We start from the raw sequence: 20,876 nt of genomic DNA on the forward strand, positions 1-20,876 counted from the left end.
CTGCGCAATGCAGACCTTCCTGGCAGACAACACCATGTCCTGGCTTGTGTGCGGTGAGGGCTCCAAATGTGGGAAATATTTTCAGGGGCTTGCTGCTTCCAGGGATGGGAGAGGACCATTTCAACTGGCCCTTCAAACGACAACACTCCAACCCCACGACACCCCTGCAATGGGATGTGGGTGGGCTGGCCCCCACACAGTCATTTGGGCTGTCTCCCCATCTGAGCAACACACTGAAGGGACCATTTCAACTGGCCCTTCAATAAACACCCCACACCCCACAACACCCCAACAGATTTTTCAGGGGCTGGATATGGCAATCCCTTGCCTGGAACAGTACCTGGCTTATCAGGTGGAAGCCATACCATTCTGCCCAGGTAGGGGTGCTTGCAAGGTTGGGGGGGTGAGGGGTAGCAGCTGGAGAGTCAGTTGAGATAGCATAGACACCTGGAGCATTTTTTCCCATACTGCACCAGTGAAAATACCTAGAATACCACGGGGCTGAGGGAACTGTGGGAATAGGTTCCCACAATGCACTGCTGGAACACGATGTATGATGATTGAGCGTGATAGCAATGAGTTGACTTTGCAAGGACTTTGTGGGGAGGTGAGGATAGTTAAATTTGAATGCATAAACCCCAACATTACAAATCAATTTTAATAAAATCAAATTTACATTGTAGCATAGATGTAGCCTAAGAACTTTAAAAAGCTTCTTCTACTTCTAAGTAGAAAACATACCTCCGAACTCTAATGCCAATGTTGACTTTTAAATGTGGACCTAGAAAACAGTTCAGTGCTCACTATCAAGAAAGCGCAAGTTCTCATTGAACACACTGGGAAATGATTTAGAAAACGCTGAATAAACTGAGATCTGAGTACTATGATCCAGAGAGAATGATTTTCTAGGAACGTGATCTTTACAATACAGCAAAAAGTAACAGAAATACTGCACTCACTACGCACACACTGAAAGTTGAGAAGGGCTTTTCCCAGCTGCGTGAAAACTTGCTTTCTCATAGAGGGGAGGAGTTCTCCGGCCATCTCTGATGACACTGTCTCCATGGCAACACGTCCATGACAACAGGAACAGACCAGGGTACTGCAGGCTGCAATTTGAGCTGTCTGCCTGAGGAATGCAGTGGTTAATGGCTGTACGGAAGAGCTAGAAGTCGGCACAGTTTAATGATCAGTGTCGATCAAGTACAGAAAACCCCCGTTTGTTGTGGAATAAAATGGATAATTCTTTTGTGGAAGAGGTGGCTGCATCTTTGGTTAGAGAGTTTCTCAGCAGAAAGGTAATTTGTCTAATTTTGTTCCAATCAATGCATGCGAGAGACCTTAGCAAAACAACACACCACAATGCCCCCAGACCAGTCTGAAAGAGGCTAAGGGGTACTTGGGTAGGGGCGTAAAAGAAAAGAGAAACTTACTTCAGGTTCTGGGCACTTATATCTAAACTGGAAATAGCTATTAGAAAATCAACGGTAGACTACATTTCCCATAAGGCATTTCTTCAACAGTAACACTTCCGAACAGGAAAGTTGTTTTTTTATCTAAAGAAATATGCCTGTTCGTATTAAAATCTGTCCTGATGAAAATTCCCCCATCAACACTTAAAAAAGATTATAGAAAATGTTTGGGGTTACTTGGGTTATTGTCCATTCTGATAGTGTCCAAAGATCAGGTGTACTGGGTACACATTTCAACCCTAAGAGAGATTAAACAGAAAGAATGAATGTGAGGAGCACCAGGCAGAGAAACAGCCCAGTCATAAGGAATGCATAGGGGATTAATTTCATGGACATAAAAAACATCCAAAAATCCTATTCTAAATGTATGCAGTTTTCAAACATTCATTCAGATCCCTCTGGAAATTTTCAAATATGAAAGGAAAAACTGAAATATTACTAATAGTTTGCTGAAAAAAATCGCCCCGCGGCAGAAACCTTATTTTAAAATTCTTAATCTAAGGTGTAAAACTCCACCCTAAATAATGTTATTGGTGCTCCAACCAAACTTCACACCAGAAATCAAAAAAGCCCATTTTCAGAATCACAGTTTATTTAAGCCTCTCTTGGTTAATTTAAGCCCCTCTAGAAAACCACACCTTCTTAACATTGCTATGCTATCCACTCTTTACATCATACTATTCTCCATCTGCACTCATGCCTATTAGAACTATAATTCTAGTGTATGGGTTGAGATAGTGAGGATTCCAGAATCCAAATGCTATTCTCTTCAATGAGAATTAGTTTGAAACAAGTTGTCTATTTGCCTTAATGTATCACCATTTTTTTGTTTCAAAATACAACAGAAGTTATCTTCCAGGATAACATTGTACTAGGAGAGTAACAGAGAGGTAGCCTTGTTTGTCTGTACTCCAATGAAACAAAGCTGCAGAAATGTAGCAATTTAAAGACTAACAAAACAATTTATTCGGTGATGAGCTTTCATGGCACAGACCCACTTCTTCCATCAATTTCATTTCCGAAACAGACTGACATTTATAAGTACAGAGGACCAAAAAGGAAAAAAAATTGCAAGAAAAACTGACACATCAAAACAAAAAGCAGTCAAATAGCATTTTAAAGACTTTGCTAGTCTTTGCTAGCAAAGTCTTTAAAGTGCTACTTGACTGCTTTTTGTTTTAATAGTTTATAGACTAGCTCGGCTTCCTCTCTGTTACTATTTGACAAATCAAATAGGATTGAAGGAACTGGGTGAGAGGTGGGGGGATGTTATTTGTCCTGTCTGAGATAATTACGAGCATCAAAGGGAGGGAAGAAGTCATTGTAATGTGTGAGATAGTTGATGTCTCTGTTCATACCATGTGTTAATGTGTCAAATTTGAATATCTCTCACTCTAATCTGTTGTTAAAGTCTCTGTGTTGCAGGACACAATTACCAGGTCCTTAACAGAATGGCCCACTCCACTGAAGTGTTCACTGACCAGCTTGTGTGTATTGAGTTTCTTGATGCTTCATCTGTGTCCATTTATTCTTTGGTGAAGGTTTTGTCCAGTCTGTCCAATGTACATAGTGTCAGGGCATTGTTGGCACATCATAGCATATATAATGTTGCTGGAGGTGCGTGAGAATGAGCCCTTGATCTTCTAACTAACATGGTTAGGACCAGTAACAGAGAGTAAGCCGTGCTAGTCTATACACTATCAAAACAAAAAGCAGTCAAGTAGCCCTTTAAAGACTAGCAAAGTAGTTTATAACTTTGTTTATAAACTACTTTGCTAGTCTTTAAAGTGCTACTTGACTGCTTTTTGTTTTGATGGTTAGGACCAGTGATGGTATCCCTGGAAAAAATATGTGGACAAAGTTGGCAGTGGGATTTGTTGCAAGGAACAGTTCTAGGAACTGTATTACTGTGGTGTAGCCTGTGATCACTGGTGAGAATCTTTCTCAGGTTAGGAGGCTGTCTATAGGAAAGGACAGACCTGTCACCTAGAGCCTTCTGGAGTGTAGCATCCTGATCGAGAATAGGTTGTAGATTTTTAATGATGCATTGCAGGGGTTTGAGTTGGGGGCTATAAGTGATGAGAAGTGGTGTTCTGTTGTTGATCTTCTTGGGCCTACCTTGAAGTAGCTGGTCTCTGGGTATATGTCTGGCCCTGTTAATTTGTTTTTTTGTTTTTATTTATGTCTCCCAGTGAGTAATTCAGTTTTATAAATGCTTGGCAGAGTCTTGTAGTTTTTGGTCTCTGTCAGTAGGGTCAGACCAGATGTGACTGTATCTAAGGGCTTGACTGTAAATGATGGATCATGTGGTGTAAGCTGGATGGAAGCTGGAGGCATGTAGGTAAGTGCAGCAGTCAGTGGGTTTCCAGTAGAGAGTGGAGTCGATGTGGCCATCAGTGATTTGTGCTGTGGTATCCAGGAAATGTATTTCTCATGTGAAATAGTCAAGGTTGAGACTGATGGCAGGATGCAGGTTGTTAAAATCTCTATGGAATTCTTCCAGAGTCTCTTTACCTTGGGTCCAAATGGTAAAGATGTCATCAATGTAGCATAAGTAAAGGAGAGATAATAGGGGACAAGAGCTAAGGAATCGTTGTTCTAAACTAGCCATAAAAATGTTAGCCTACTGTGGGATCATGTGGGTGCCATAGCAGTGCCACTAACCTAGAGGCATAAGTTGTCCCCAAATTGGAAATAATTGTGGGTGAGAACAAAGTTACATATGTCAGCCACCAGATTGGCTGTGGTAACATCAGGGATGGTATTCCTGATAGCTTGTAGTCCCTTTTCGTGTGGAATATTGGTGTAGAGAGCCTCTATGTCCATGGCGGCCAGGATGGAAGTATCAGGGAAGTTTCCAATGTTCTGTAATTTCCTCAGGAAGTCAGTGGTGTCTCGGAAATAGCTAGCAGTGCTGGTGGCGTAGGGTTTGAGGAATGAGTCTACATAACTGGACAGTCCTCTGTACTTATTGCGCTAGGATGTCCAGGTAAAAATACTGCACTGCTTTTTAGATGTGTACATACAACACTTAGCATGCTACTATTAGAGTGATCAGTTGAAACTGGAGGAAGAGGAAAACTGCAGCATAGGCAAACAACTTGCTTTGAGGTCAAATACATGCAAAAGAAGCACATTTGCAGGAGGCATCTCAGCATATCAAGTAGAAATCTCACGTGAGAGTAAAACAAGTGGTTTCATTAGATATTTTCCTCCAACCTTTGCATTGGTAATAATGAAATTGAGATTATCCTCCACAGCTAACATTGCCGTATGACTTTATAGGGAGTCTTCCTACCGTAAAGATTTTAAGATACTCAGGAGAGTGTAGATCTAATATTTGAATCTTGACCTGGGACTGCTGTTAATCTTTTGAATGAAATGTTTCAATTCAGCTTGATTCATATGCTCACTAAGGCTATGTCTACACGACATGGTAAAGTCGGTTTTAAGGCGGTTAGCTTGATTTTATGTCACTGTCTTCACTGTAAATACCATTAGGTCAACTTTAGGAAGTGCGAAGGTCAATATAACACCGTTAAAGTAAGTTGATCTAGCGTCAAGTTTGAATTTAAAAGGTCGAATTAAGGCTAGCATGGGAACACCATTTCTTTAAATCAACTTTATTAGCCTCCAGATGCGTCCTGTATTTTTTCCAAAATGCCCCAGGCTAGTCTGCTCTTGCCACTTCCATCTCTGCTGCTCTCCAGGTGCACAGGCATCAGGTAACAGGAAGCCTGAAAATTTAAATTCAGCACCAGGAAGGCCACAGCAGACTGTGGGGATCATGCTTGTATGAGAGGCCGAGAAACTTCCTTATTATCAGTGTAGCGATTGCATCTACTCATGGAAAAATAGCCCCAACATGGAGTGGTGGCTTCTTCCCTGCACAGGATATATAGCAGGAGAGGCCAAGATTTTTAGTTTCAGCACTGGCACCAGCCCAAGCTCACTGCCCCATGTGGTGGCTAGGCTGGGGGAGGGGGAGGGATAGTGCTTGTATAAGAGATCAAGAAACTTCTTTTCTGCAGTTCATATTTGTACAGGGGCAGTCCCCACCCCACATGGGCCATGCAGTTGGGGTCTGTTCTGCACCCAGCCACATCAAGTGGCTAATCCCCGACTCAATAAAAGCACATGCACATGCCAGACAACACCATGTTCTGACTTGTGTGAGGCAGGGCTCCAAAGGCAGGAAAGATTTCAGGGGCTGGCTGATGCTGGGAGGAAGTGCCCCCCCATGCAGCAACGTTTTTTGGGGGCTGACTGTTGCTGGGGGGAAGTCTCCCTCCTGCGGCAAAGATTACGGGGGCTGGGTGTTGATGGGTAACAGATTACAGCTTGTGATATCCGGCATCCCCATGAAACCCCTTCTGGATTTTAGTGGGGGGGGCATTCAGGACTGGCTCTTCCACCAGAGCAACCCACTGAAGGGACCGTTTCAACTGGCTCATCAGCCAGTTCCCCCACCCACCCCACCCCTTGCCACTTTTAAGTTCTACATGACTGATGTTTTGTTTTGTTAGGATACAGACTAACACGGCTACCTCTCCGTTACATTTCCTTAAGAAGTAGTCTGTTCCTGTAATATTTTCAGGGAGGATGTTTCTGGCTTCAAGAAGGGGTAAAGTGGCTGGGGAGCCAGTTGAGATGGCACAGTGCTCTGGGTGATCCTAGGGCAGCATGACAGTCCTCTGCCTGGCACGCTACTTGGCTTGTAACGTGAAAGTCATTCCTAAAGGTGTTCTTTTTACAGGGGGTAAGCAGCTGAGCATCCAGTGTACGTGGTTGACTGACCTGAAGCCAGCCTATTTGGTGTTCTTTTGTCCATGATGCCCTAATTTTCCTTGTTTCATTCAGAAAAAAAAATGGTCATCTACTTTGCACGGGAGGGGAATAAGGGCAATGCAATGTCAGCAGATGACATCACACACTCACAACCACTTGCGGGGCCTTTTTTCCCCCCATACTGCACCAGCAAAAAAACCCAGAATGCTACAGGACTGAGGGAACTGTGGGATAGGTTCCCACAATGCACTGCTGCAACAGTCAATGTTTGGTGATTTAATGTGGCAGCCATAAATCAGCTTGGTGGGGAAATGAGAATACTCAAATTCAAAATTTTTGAAATCCAGCATTATAAAATTGATTTTATATCGTAGTGTAGACATAGCCACATAACCAATTTAGACAATGCCTTCATATAACTAGGAACTGGTCTATATTAGGAGATTAAGTTAAATTTAAGAGTTTAAGTTCAGTTTTTTAAACTCTTTGTCTACACCCCAGTGCTCAACAGGTCGATTTTGGGGGACTCTAAAGTCGACTTTTGTAATACTGGTTTTCTACTGCAGTAACTCGAGAGATCGAATTTACAGTCCATCTATGCAAGTGGAAATGGCAATGATATTAAGATAGATTTCATTAGCCTTTAAGCCATCCCCCATTATCCCTCGAGGTGTCCTTTCAGGTCATTGCTCCACCCATGCTGCTCTCCAGATGTACAGGAATTAGGAAATGGGAACCCTGGCATTTTGAATTTGCATTTTTTTTATGATCAGTTTGACAATTGTGGGGTTATAGTGGACCACAAGCTACATATGAGTCAACAGTGTGATACTGTTGCAAAAAAAGCAAACATGATTCTAGGATGCATTAACAGGTGTGTTGTGAACAAGACACGAGAAGTCATTCTCCCGCTCTACTCTGCACTGGTTAGGCCTCAGCTGGAGTATTGTGTCCAGTTCTGGGCACCGCAGTTCAGGAAGGATGTGGAGAAATTAGAGAGGGTACAGAGGAGACCAACGAGAATGATCAAAGGTTTAGAGAATATGACCTATTAAGAAAGGCTGAAAGAATTGGGCTTGTTTAGTTTGGAAAAGAGAAGATTGAGGGGGGACATGATAGCAGTTTTCAGGTATCTAAAAGGGTGTCATAAGGCAGAGGGAGGGAACTTGTTCTTCTTTGCCTCTGAGGATAGAACAAGAGGCAATGGACTTAAATTGGAGCAGGGGAGGTTCAGGTTGGACATTAGGAAAAAGTTCCTAACTGTCAGGGTGATCAAACACTGGAACGAATTGCCAAGGGAGGTGGTAGAATCTCCATCACTGGAGATATTTAAGAAGAGGTTAGATAGATGGCTTTCAGGGATGGTCTAGAAAGTGCTTGGTCCTGCCACGAGGGCAGGGGGCTGGACTCGATGGCCTCTTGAGGTCCCTTCCAGTCCTACTCTTCTATGATTCTATGATTCTAATTGCATCTAGCTGCTTTAAAGAGCCCCAGCATAGAGCCATCAGGAGAGCCAGAGTCTCAGTTCAGCTGGCAGGTTAGCCCCTGCCGCACCACACCATGGGGCAGCTTGGATGTGCGGACCAAACAGCGGCACGAGGTAGCAGGGCAGCATGTCCTGCGTGAGGTAAAAGCTTCTTCCCTGTACTGGATATAGCAAGAGAGGCAGAGATACTTTTTTTCTGTGCTTCACCTTTGTCGGCAGCAACCTCCCTCCCCCTCAGGCATCTAGTTCCCATGACACCACATGGATAGCTCCTCCAGGTGCCATGTGGCTAGGGGGACAGTCCCTGCCCCACCACACCAGATGGTAGGTAGGCTGTGGGGGGCGGGTCACACATGTAGAAACCGATAAACGTCTTTTCTGCAGTTCAAATTTATGCAGGGCAGCCGCCTTCTCCTCAGGCACCATGCAATCGAGGGTCTAGCCCCCTCCCCACCACACGCCAGCAATGCAGTATGGGCCATGCTTTCCAGACAGCAGCATGTCTTGGTTTGCACGCAGTGAATTTTATTTTCAGGGACTGTCATGGGAAGGGGAAGGGCAGGGGGAAAGAGGCTCTCCCTGTAGCAAAGATTTTCAGGGGCTGGCTGACCCCATAAGGCAACATGCACTGGGGGGAACGCTCCCCCAGCAGGGCTGCATCTGTACTCTGGTGATTGCACCATGTTAACAGGTGCCTCGGCTGGCCTGTGCCACCTGAGCTCCGAGGGGCAGCCCTGGCTGCATCATTATTCTGGGCTGGCCCCCCTGCATCATTATTTTGGACTACAGCCCTAACTCTAGGTGACAGCACTATTTTAACAGGTGCCTCAGCTGGCCCCTGCCAGCTGAGCTTTTGGGGTCCAGCCCCAGCTTCATCATTATTCTAGTGTATAAAGTCAACCTTAATAAATTAAACTTTATTTCCTAGTTTAGACATATCCTAAGCAATGTTTTGGGTCTCTGAAAAGAGAAAACCTGAAGAGTACTGTAAATGTGCACATTTTGATGTTTTGGATGATTTTTAGCTTGCTTTAAAGTAGTTATCCAAAGACAACTATTAAGATCTCTTCAGCTCAAGTGTTATGTATGACAGAAGATAATACAATACAAAGCAGATTCAAGTTAAATGGTTTACTAATGGTCAAACACACACAACAGCTTGTACATGAAGACTTCAATACAGCCATTATCAGAACTCATGAAGGCCTGATTGACCTTTGAACATACAATACAGTTTGTTTGTTACACATACTGTGAGACTTGATCAGTGGAATTGTTTAGACTGTGAAAACAAGCTACTATTTTAGATTTATGTTAGGAACTCCTAGCAGCCTCTTAATTTTCAACTAATACCTACTTATTTTGGCAATTTATATTCACAATAGGCCCAATTTTCACTGATGCTATTAGCAGTCCCATCACTTACCAATGAGATTCTGAAGTTCATCACCTAGGAAAAGGTCAACCCACTGTTGAACACGTTTCGTAACTAAGTTTTATTTGTTTAATATATTATGAGCATATAGATGCTATTCCTGAGGTAAAAGTTGGCATACTAGCATTGTAGGCACACTTTTAGCATCAATTTGGATAACACAACCATTGCATTTGCAGGTTTCCCTTGACTAATTATGAAAATATTTAAGTAATTTGACTCGCTATATTATCTGACAATAGAGAACTTAAGCACTGCTAATACTACTACTATGTTGCTGTAGCATTTATAGTAAGCTTCAAATGAGGTATGACCACTTAAATACATTGTAAATTCAAAGTTATGCTGTTTCCCCAGTATGTCTCAAATTGTCTTTTTTTCCCTTGAGGGTTTAAAAAAGACAAGTGCCATTATGGATAGAGAATTTCCACGTTCTGCAATTAGTATCAACAATAGAAATGAACTGCGAAATATTCTGCATCTACAATCTTTGTACAAACAAAACAAGGTAAAGGAATTTTCAGTTTTATCCTTAAATGATCAAAAGCAAGGGTCACCAATGGTTGTATGTTATTATGTTAAAAGCAATATTGAGGGGAAAAAACAGACAAAAATCAGCATTATGGAGTTATTTTAACATGCAAAAAGATGATAGCTAGATTTACTACATGTATCATTTCCCATAAAGAACAGAGCTGATCTGCAGGTTTTATTTCAAGGAGATGCTGAGGTAACAAGAGATTGTATAAGTTGCATAGCACAAGGCTAAGGACTGTCTTATTACAATTTCAGTTTCTGTAAACGTTATTTAAAGAGTGAGGAGCAGTTAATTTTCATCAGAGCAAATTCGCTTGTGTACTTTCTGCTCTGGTAAGTCACATACTGTGACATCTGGTGATTACTTTTCAGATATACATTATTATTGAGCATATTTATTTTCCAAATGAAGTTCTTTATAAAGTACAATTTAGCCCACAGATAGCTGACAACTTTGAGTCAGAAATGGACAAAAATGCAACATTGCCTAGTGTCGTGGACAGTGTTATCAGATTGTGTTTTACAAACATTTTTGTAAAACTAATACCCTTTACCATATACTTTCCTTTTTTGTTAAGAATGAGTGTGTTAGCACTGCTGCCTTAACTACATTTCAGTTCAGGTAATTTGTTGTGCCCTACTTTCTCCTACATTTTTATGGGTGTATCATATGCAGCTACTTCTATTGTCCAAAAATACAGTGCTTAGGTATGTGATGGCCTTGCTTAACTACAGATTTTGCTGGAAACTGTAAAGGGTACACATGTAAATTGGGTTCCATACTATAGAACAATATAGCCCGTGTAAAGTGAGTGACAATTATCCTGGTAGGACCATAGTTATGTTTAGTTTGTTTTTGCTTGTATGCTTATCTTTGTACTGTTAGTGTAATTTTGCATTGGTTTCAAAGAACACACATTTCTTTTATTACCATTTTCCTTACTATATTTACACAAAAGTGGTTGAAACCCAGTATTTCTTTTAAAAAAATAGAAATGTAGGTCCACATGCATGATTGTACTTAGTTATATCTAACTGGATAGCTAATGCTAGCTGTACAATATATATTTTTGTAAGAAAAATAGAAATAAAATGTTTAATTATTGCATGTATATTGTATTTATTTAAATCCATTATGATCTGTTTCCCAAATACTGTAGTTTTTTTTTTTAATTGGAATGAACATATCACTACAGTCAGTTCTTTGAATATGGAGAATTATTTTTTAAACATGAAGCCAAGAAAATAAAAGGACTGGGTAAAGAATGTTTTCACTGTATGCCTGTTCTGTTTTAACATGCTTTCCTATGATTCTTTAAGGTGAACTGGCCTTGACTAGTCAACATTCCTGAATATATTCCTGAGCCATATAGGCTACGTCTACACGTGCACCCAACTTCGAAATAGCTTATTTCGATGTTGCGACATCGAAATAGGCTATTTCGATGAATAACGTCTACACGTCCTCCAGGGCCAGCAACGTCGATGTTCAACTTCGACGTTGCTCAGCCCAACATCGAAATAGGCGCAGCGAGGGAACGTCTACACGCCAAAGTAGCACACATCGAAATAAGGGAGCCAGGCACAGCTGCAGACAGGGTCACGGGGCGGACTCAACAGCAAGTCGCTCCCTTAAAGGGCCCCTCCCAGACACACTTTCATTAAACAGTGCAAGATACACAGAGCCAACAACTAGTTGCAGACCCTGTATATGCAGCACGGACCCCCAGCTGCAGCAGCAGCAGCCAGAAGCCCTGGGCTAAGGGCTGCTGCCCACGGTGACCACAGAGCCCCGCAAGGGCTGGAGAGAGAGTATCTCTCAACCCCCCAGCTGATGGCCGCCATGGAGGACCCCGCTATTTCGATGTTGCGGGACGCGGATCGTCTACACATCCCTACTTCGATGTTGAACGTCGAAGTAGGGCGCTATTCCCATCCGCTCATGGGGTTAGCGACTTCGACGTCTCGCCGCCTAACGTCGATTTCAACTTCGAAATAGCGCCCAACACGTGTAGACGTGACGGGCGCTATTTCGAAGTTGGCGCCGCTACTTCGAAGTAGCGTGCACGTGTAGACGCAGCCATAATGTATGAAGTAAAATGACTGTCTTCAAAAACTTTAAATGAATCCTAAAAGACCATGAGAGAGTTAAAATGCTACACTGTGAAACTATGGCTTTCATTCCTCTGTTTTAACTGAAGTTAAAAACTTTCAATACTTTAAAGCAAGACGCTGTTCTCCTCCCTCCCCTTTTCCAGGCAAGGGAGAATCCACTGAAAACGATTCTTGAAGTTATCACCAACTATTTTCTTGAACATTTTGGGACCACCAGATGCTTCTCAACTCCTGCAGCTTTGGTTGCACAAGCTACAAGCTCACAGTCTAGCTCTGTAGACCCATCATTAATCAATGACTATTCAGAGGAAGACATGCATGGCAGAACAGTGTCTCATGCAAGTAAAACTGAGGCTTACAGGTACAGTCCCATTTTATCTTCACCAAATATATATATACACACACACACAACTCTGATCTTTACATGCAAAATTATATGCATGAAACGGCTTTAGTTTTACATGGTTTTATCACTTTTTCTAGTTATGCTTAGCATGCCGTACTATGAAAAACAATATTATATGATTACTTGTAGATATATACTCTCTTGACAGCATCCTTTTAGTTATGTTCTCCTTTCCACTCATCTGTATGTCCTTTAGTGTGGAAATCTGTGCACATCCTTTCTCTGAAGTGTTTTTGCATATTAATGTCCCTTTGTTGTATGCAGATGTGTTTAATTTACACAAATTACCATGCTTCAGCTGAATACTTTTAAAAGATGGGTCTATTGGCTTGATCAGTAGATGTGTCTACGCCCCGGCCATTTAAAACGTGCTTGACACCTCACTTGAGTAGCTTCCAAGTAATCTACAGCTTCTAGCGCTTCTATCTTTGTTCCTTAGGCTGGGTCAGTAAGTAGGAAGGCTGGACAAGCAGGGCTGTTTCGCTGGTGGTGGGTAACACCATCCCTCCCGAACGGTGTCTCTCAGGCACTGGGTAATGCCCAGCTCCCAGTGAGGAGCCCTGCAAATGCGCAGGTTTGCAGCAGTGTGAAGGGAGCATGCGGAAACCAAACCTATCAATGAGCTTCCACCCAATTCCCTCCCACTCGCGTTGTTTCCAACCACCTCATGCGCCGCTTCAGCTGCTTCTCCCCTCCCCCACAGGGAACTGCCCCAGGAGCGCTGCTAGTGCATGCAGGGACCCCAGCCCTAAGAGATGGCTGGGGTGCGGCGCCCGCCCACTTAGAAGGGGACCCTCAGCACTAAGTGACTCCAGGACCGAGCGAATCCTTCCTTCCCCCACCCCCTGCAGCTCCTCCACTGGGCCCTACAACAACCCAACTGCAGACCAAGGGTGCACAAAGCTGGCGCACATTGCTGTGGTTATACTCTGCTGTTGTGCATGCGCAGTGAAGCTCTTGAACATTCTTTCCCTGCAGCCCTCCCACCTCACACACTAACTCTGGGTGCTCTGGACTGGCTGGAAGTGGAGCACAAAGTTTTATGCTCTGTGCATCGGTAGGATTCCATGATTCTCAGCCTCCTAAGCTGGACCGCTTCCCTGACATGCGCTGTGTGTTTGTTCTCTGGGCAGAGCGGGAGGCGTGCTTTGCTGTTGTAAAGAGACACATGCCACTTTCTCCCCTAGTGGTCTGTGGTGGTGACTCAGTGTGCAGCCTGGAGAGGGGTGACCTCACTGGCATGCCTGTTTTCACCCCCTTCCTGTGTTGTTCCAATGGACAGGGAATGGTGATGTGGGGGTGGCAGGACCTGACGTACCAGGGGAATGGCTGTGGGTAAAAGAACTAGACTATAGCAGAAGGGCTGATAGTGCCGCTAACTCTCAGTGTTTGCTTCTGTTTGTAAAGCCCCAGCTCCAGGAGTCCTGTGATTATGTGAGACACTTGGCATTCTTTAAAGAAAGGGTATATCTCTAGCCGCTGGGAGTGGGGAGAATAGCTTAGTGAGAAGACCCTGAAGCTTCAGAAACTCAAAGGCAAAAATAAAAGAACACAAGAAATGGACTTAGACAAAATACTTTTTTTTTCTTGCCAGATTTAATATTTTGGTGGGGCAGAGGGGGTTGCATGCCTCATGATTCATGCTTGCCTGGAGTGGCAATGCTGAGTGTGAATGTGGGGGGGATCAAAGAAAATGAAGTGGGTGGATGTACAATGGAAGCATGACTTCTGGGTGTATTTCCAGCGGGTATAAATCACTGTAGCTCTGTTGATTACAAGTATCACAGAGGTAGCTGTGTTAGTCTTTATCTTTGAGAACAACAAGAAGTCCTGTGGCACCTTGTGGACTAACAGATATTTTGGAGCATAAGGTTTTGTGGGCAAAGACCTGCTTCGTCAGATGAAGTGGGTCTTTGCCCACGCAAGCTTATGCTCCAAAATATCTTAGTCTATAAGGTGCCACAGAACTTCCGTTGATTACAGTGGAACTGTGCCAATATACACCAACTGAGAGCTTTCTCATTGTGACAATAGACTTTGCCAGGCCCTGGGTGAGGGGGAGGGGGCATGGCTCTGGGACCTATCCTCCCCAGAAAGGGCAGGGTCATGGGCAGAAGGGGTGGAACTGGGGTCTAGGCCCACCCAGCCCTCAGCACTACCCAGGGCTCCAGTGGGAATTTAAAGGGCCCAGGGCTGCAACTGCTGCTGCTGAGGTAGCAATGTCAGCAGTCCAGCGCCATGGGCCCTTTGAAAGTGGTGGGCCTCAGGGCAGCTGTCCCCATTGCCCCCTCTTCCACCTCACCCACATTGACAGCCCATTTACATGCTAATCTCAGTTCTACCTTGACTTCAGTAACAACAAGAAATCCTGTGGCAGCTTACAGACTAACCAATATTTTGGAGCATAAGCTTTCGTGGGCAAAGACCCGCTTCGTCTTTGCCCACGAAAGCTTATGCTCCATAATATTGGTTGGTCTATAAGGTGCCACAGCATTTCTTGTTGTTTTGGAAGATACAGACTAACCCAGCTACCTCTCTGATACTTGACTTCAGTCTGACTTCTTATACATAAAGGGAAGCGCCTGCAAATGACATTTCAGGATGGGAGTCACATAGTGTTCTTATGTTCTCTATCCTGAAGTTAGAAGTCAGAGAACTATTGGCAATGCAACACTGGCAAGAGATAAAAACGTAAGCTCTCCAGAAACATTGTGTAATATAAAGGTAAGAGCAAAATAGTTTAAAGATGTCTTTAACTGTAATCCAGAATCAATTAATCTCTTCCCAGATGAGAGTTTCTTGTCAAGTTACACAGGAATGGCAATGTAACCAGCTACTGGTTTGCTGAGACTTCTGACTATTATCCTGCTGACCAAGAGTGACTATCTATATCAAGTGTGATCTTGGTATTCCTCCTCTGGTTATATTTGTTTTGTTTGATACTCAATTTGATAACGCTTTAGGCCAGGGATTGCCTTTTTCTCTGTGTTTATACAGCATGTAGCACAGTGAGGTCTGGGTCCCTAAATGTGACAATAATGAAAGTAATAATACATTATTTCTCATTTATGACAACTAATGGTTTAAAAGCTATTTAGGATTGTATATGTACTTTCTCCATTGGACTTTGGTATATAGCAAAGTATGTACATTAAGTAATCATAAGATTAAGTGGATCTATCTGATTTATAATTCAGCACAGAAAAAAGTGCAGAATTAAAAACTAAAGAGCATTATATAGATATTTTAAGTGATGAGTGATCATATTCATGCATAATTGCTGCATACTTTACAAGTAACTGAATCATGTTAGTATTGTAATTGTCATTGGTAGTATTTATGTAAAATTTCATTTCAAATGTGTTTCTTGCCTTATAGGTATGACGTTGATACTCCACTAGATAAAGTTGTTCCATCAAAAAGACATCCACATAAAAGTGAAAAATCCAAGACTGTGGTAGCACCCAATAGTAGCTCATCCGCTGAAGCAGATAAAAAGTTAGAAAACAGAGATGATTTGAAAACAACAGAAATGTCTGAGGAGATGAAGACCACAGTGAGAGAGAAGCAAAGGTCCAGGTCTGGTCTCATTGTCAGAGGAATTATAGCTGGACCCATGGCAAGTTCACAAGAGGTGCTTTTCTAAAGAGATTAAAGAGAGGGTTAAAGTTACTGATTTCTATATTATCTTTGCCAGTCAAGATATTTGAATATAACATGGTCAGTGTTCTCTGTAATTTTTTCTATCCATGAGTGGAATAAATTTTGTTATGTATACCAAAGGATGTGCACCACGAACAGAAGCACATGCTCCCAGCTTTGGATGCTCTGCTAATCAGGTGGGCGGCACCTGAATCTCTTCTGTGTGCTGGTCACCCAAAAACTCAGCTTGCAGGGAACACTGAACATAATGTTGTTTTAGTATATCAAATTATTATATTTAGAGTTTGTAGTACAATAATTTAAGGAAGCAATTGCAGTTATGATTGTAAAAACATGTTTAGATAATTTAGGACTATCAGCAATTATTGATTTGTGAAATAACTAACCTATGCCACTCTGTGATCTCTGCTTACACTGTGCATAGTTATTGCTTGTTTCCCGATCTCATTATTGTTAATCTCTTTCATTTCGGAATTTTCAAAAGTACCTAAGGAATTTAGGATTCAGATCCCATTTAATGTCTTTGAAAATCCCAACCTAAATCAATAACAGTTTTGGGTTCAAGAAATTAAACTTCAGCTATCATTCTCCTATGTTTAGTTACTGCTCTTTTACAAGTATCAGAGGGGTAGTCATGTTAGTCTGGATCTGTAACAGCAACGAAGGGTCCTGTGGCACCTTACAGACTAACAGAAAAGTTTTGAGCATGAGCTTTCGTGAGCAAAGACTCAGTTCATCAGATGCTGGACCAGCATCTGATGAAGTGAGTCTTTGCTCACGAAAGCTCATGCTCAAAACTTTTCTGTTAGTCTGTAAGGTGCCACAGGCCCCTTTGTTGCTGCTCTTTTACAGTGAGTATTCTTGATAACCAACACCAAGATTCATGGTTTTTTGGGTTTTCTCCCTATTCTTTTCTTGAAAATGTCAATGGGAATTTTATTTGCATAAAGACTTCAAAGTTGGACCCATGATCGTTAACAATGGAGAAATTTCAGGTGATCCACTTGAATAATTTCTGAGATGCAGATAAAATATGCATGTGTGTTTGAACTTGTCTGAACCACTTTGGCCTTCAAATAAGAATCGATAATTTCCGGTACTTCCTTATTTCATCTGAGCTGAGTAAAACCTCAACAAAGTTTCATTATCTGTTTCATTTCTGATCCTGGATGAAGATCAGGAGTGCATGAAAATGCACAATTAAAAGAACACACTTATTTTTATATTGTAGCTTCTGAGGCCCCTGGCAATAAGCCAGGTGATTCCTGCTCTGGGTGGCTTGCCATAAACTTCCAGCTAGCTACTGTCCAAATTTGGGAGACTCTGTAAAATGTCAGTTTTTACTACTGTTATTATCCAGCCAGGCTCTCCTCCATCCCTAACAACAGACTAAATTGCATATCTTGGTAGTTAGCACCTTCTGCTTTCTTGTGTGTATGTGTTAAAAGGGCTGAAAATCTAATCTGGTGTGTTCTGTATTGACAACTTCTAGGATTCAGTAAAAAGGAGGCTTCATAAACGATCCTCTGACATAAACAGCACAACACAACTCAAAGCGGAAGATGGACAGGAAAATTCTTTTGATGCACCAGCAAGTGATTTTCAAGAGATTAAAGAAACTTCCACAGAGTCCAGGAGTTACCTCTCATCACATAGTGACAGTGCTCTGAAAGTAGATCTGGAATTTCCATCAAAAATTTCATCAAACTTACATACAAGTTCTGTCAATCAGAAGCAAAGACATATACCCAAAGATACAACTGATCCAATTGCTCAACTGCTATCAGAGAGAAGAAGAAGCAAGGTTGAAGAAAAGCAGTTAATGGCAAACTTTGATACAGATACCAATGAAAAACCCTACAAATTAAATGTCCTTCACAGATATGCAGGAACTGGAAATGAAAAGCGAGAAAGATCTCCCAGAAACAGTGAGAATCATTTATCGGGTCACAGGTAAGATTTTTGGGTATCTCTGAAGAGTATCTGTAAGACTTCTGCACTGAACAATTCAAGAAAGGGAAGAAAAAAGCATGGGGTAGATACATATCTCATGGAACTGGAAGGGACCATGAGAGTTCATCAAGTCCAGTCCCCTGCCCTCGCAGCAGGACCTGTCACTATCCCTGAAAGTTTTTTTTTTTTTAGTCTGACCTGCCCCACACCCTTGAAAGGTGAAGGATTGAGCTTACAACCTAGGGTTTAGGAGGTCAATGCTCTAACCACAGAGCTTCCCCTCCCACCACCCACCCTGGGGAAGACAAGAAGTCTTGTAAATTAATAACGATTTGTGCAGGAACTCTAGATATGATTTCGTTTTAGCTCAGAGTACAAGGCTGTGTCTACATGTGCCACTTCTTCCAGAAGTGGCATGACAATGAGCTCTCCTGAAGATGCTAATGAGGCCTGGATGTAAATTTCCCATGCCTCATTAGCATATGGGCTCATGGTTCCAAGTCAGGAGGCTCTTCCAGACTCCAAAATACACTTGCAGACAAGTGGCCCACAGGGATCTTCCAGAAGGAAACCCTCCTTCTGGAAGCCTCTTCTTCCTCAAAATTTTTAGGAAGAAAAGGCTTCCAAAAGGAGGGTTTCCTTCCAGAAGATCCCCATGGACCATGCATCTGCACATGTATTTTGTAGTCCAGAAATGCTTCTTCCTGACTCTGAACTATGTGCCCATATGCTAATGAGGCCTGGGAAATTTACATCTAGGCCTCATTAGCATCTTCTGCATGGCTCATTAACATGCTGCTCCTGGAAGAGGTGGCATGTGTAGATACAACCAAAAAGAGATGCCCAACAAAGACACCTTTTATGCATTAAGAACTATCATGATGAGCTTTGGATTGTGTGAAGAAAGCGATTAAGGAACTGTTATTCAGCTCTTCACAGAACTCAAGAATCATGGCTCACCCAATAAAATTAGTAGGCAGCAGATTTAACACAAACAAAATTAAGTACTTCTTCATACAACACAAAGTGAACCTATGGAAGTCATTGGCATGGGGTGTTGTGAAGGCCAAAAGTATAACTGGGTTTAAAAAAGAATTAGAAAACCTCATGAAGGATCAGGCCATCAATGGATATTAGCCAAGATGGTCAGGAATCCAATCCCATTCTCTGGGGCTACATCTTACACAGCAGAGTTATTTCAAAATAGCTTATTTCATAATAACACAGCTACACGAAAGAGCCACGTCTACACGAGCCCCTTTCTTTTGAAAAGGGCATGGTAATGAGTGAGGTGGGAAGATGCTAATGAGGTGCTACCATGAATATGCAGTGCCTCATTAGCATAATGGCAGCCATGGTGATTTGAAAGTGCCACTTTTGAATCGCGCGCTGCCCATGTAAACGGGGGCCTTTTGAAAGGACCTTCCAGTCCTCAAAAACCCCTTATTCCTAAAACTAAATAGGAATAAAGGGCTTTCGAAGACTAGGGTGGTCCTTTCAGAAGGCCCCCACCTAAATGGGTGGCGCACGATTCACAAGCGGCACTTTCGAATTGCTGTGGCTGCCATTATGCTAATGAGGTGCTGCATTTTCAAGGCACCACCTCATTAGAATCTTCCGACCTCATTCATTACCACGCTCCTTTCAAAAGGAGGGGGCTAGTGTAGGTGTAGCCGAGAATGCATTTCGAAATAGCACTCAGCAATTTTGAAATAGCGTGTCCAGACACATAGTGCCCATTTCAAAATAGTGCTGTTGGATGACATTTCAAAATAGTGCTTTTCTATGTCCTCACAGTGCCTGTTTTGAAATAGGCATCATTCCTCCTGCAATGAGGTTTATAAAATTCGAAATAATGTGCCCACTATTTTGAATTTATTTTGAAATAGAGTGTGCATAGTGTAGATGCTCACAAACTTATTTCAGAATAACAGCAGTTATCGTGAAATAACTTTGCTTTGTGGCTGCAGCCTGGGTGTCCTTAAGGCTCTGTTTCCCAGATTCTGTACAAGGCAACAGGAATGGATCACTTGATAATTGCTTTGTTCTGTTAATTTGGAAGATAGAATATTGGGCTAGGTGGTCCGTTGCTCTGATTCTGTATGGCTGTTGCTATGTTCTTATGAACGTAGCAGATCTACATTACCCTAGCAGATTGACCAGCTCACTATCTACTATAGAAGCATGAAATCAATCTCTCAAGGGTTCCAGTCGACCACTGTACTCGCAAGACATGAGGACTAAGGGAGGTAGACGGGAGAATTTCTCCCATCGGCCTTACCCTATATAGCCAGGCAATTTAGACGAGCACAGATACGTCAATTTTATCTATGCAATTGCCATAGCTAGAACTGCTTATCTGCAGTAGCCTTTCTTAGCCTAGTGTAGACATAGCCTAGGTCCTGTTGCATCTGAGGTATGTGACGATATGGCCTCGGAGTGCGCATGGTAAATGAAGGAACGCAGAAGATGATTGTCAAGTGTCTAAGAGGGAGAGAGAGTTTCCTCAATCTCATGAGTCCCAAATCACATTGATTGCTTTCTCTCTCCGTCCACTCTCGTATGTCACTATCTTCACATGCATTGCAAACTATTCAGGACAGGAGCTGAGGTTTTTATTTCTTTGTAGAGTTCCTAGCGCTTTGGGACCCTGATGCTGATCAGTACTTCAGGGCACTAATGGTAAATGAATGCACATTGTCTGAGTGGGGATGAATGGAAAAAATGCAGGATTATAATGGGTCAGTTTTAATCAGACTGGTTTCTGAAGATGGTAGGATGCTTTATATGTGAGCACAAGAGGAGGAAAAGGCTGGCAATAGTGTCATTTCTTCCCTTTCAGTGATGCTAGGACAGTTTGTCTGTGTAAATTATCTTGCCTGAAATTACAGTGAAGCTGCCAGTACTTGAAATGCTTCTAATTTCTGTTTCCGTTTTCATTGGCCCATTGCCTATAGCAGTCTATAATCAGGTGGCCTGAGCTGCAAAGGTATTTAATTCAACAGAAATTGAGCATGGTCC

The 20,876-nt window shown here is 42.5% G+C and overlaps 1 protein-coding gene across 3 annotated transcripts in view; it reads left to right on the plus strand.

Annotated features, from left to right (window-relative positions):
- The first annotated feature begins 1,150 nt into the window (after window positions 1-1,150).
- The window catches only part of MINDY4 (MINDY lysine 48 deubiquitinase 4), a 126,433-nt gene continuing 106,707 nt past the window's right edge, over window positions 1,151-20,876 (plus strand). For 2 of the 3 annotated variants that reach the window (XM_074985176.1, XM_074985178.1), the window contains exons 1-5: window positions 1,151-1,298; window positions 9,570-9,689; window positions 11,944-12,194; window positions 15,618-15,873; window positions 17,395-17,855. In XM_074985176.1, the coding sequence (XP_074841277.1) occupies window positions 1,236-1,298; window positions 9,570-9,689; window positions 11,944-12,194; window positions 15,618-15,873; window positions 17,395-17,855 (1,151 nt within the window). In that variant the 5' untranslated portion in view covers window positions 1,151-1,235. The remainder of the gene's footprint in view (window positions 1,299-9,569; window positions 9,690-11,943; window positions 12,195-15,617; window positions 15,874-17,394; window positions 17,856-20,876) is intronic. The other variant, XM_074985177.1, reaches the window with a different exon arrangement.

This window comes from Carettochelys insculpta, chromosome 2 (assembly GCF_033958435.1).
Source record: "Carettochelys insculpta isolate YL-2023 chromosome 2, ASM3395843v1, whole genome shotgun sequence".
Classification (NCBI taxonomy): Eukaryota; Metazoa; Chordata; order Testudines; family Carettochelyidae; genus Carettochelys; species Carettochelys insculpta.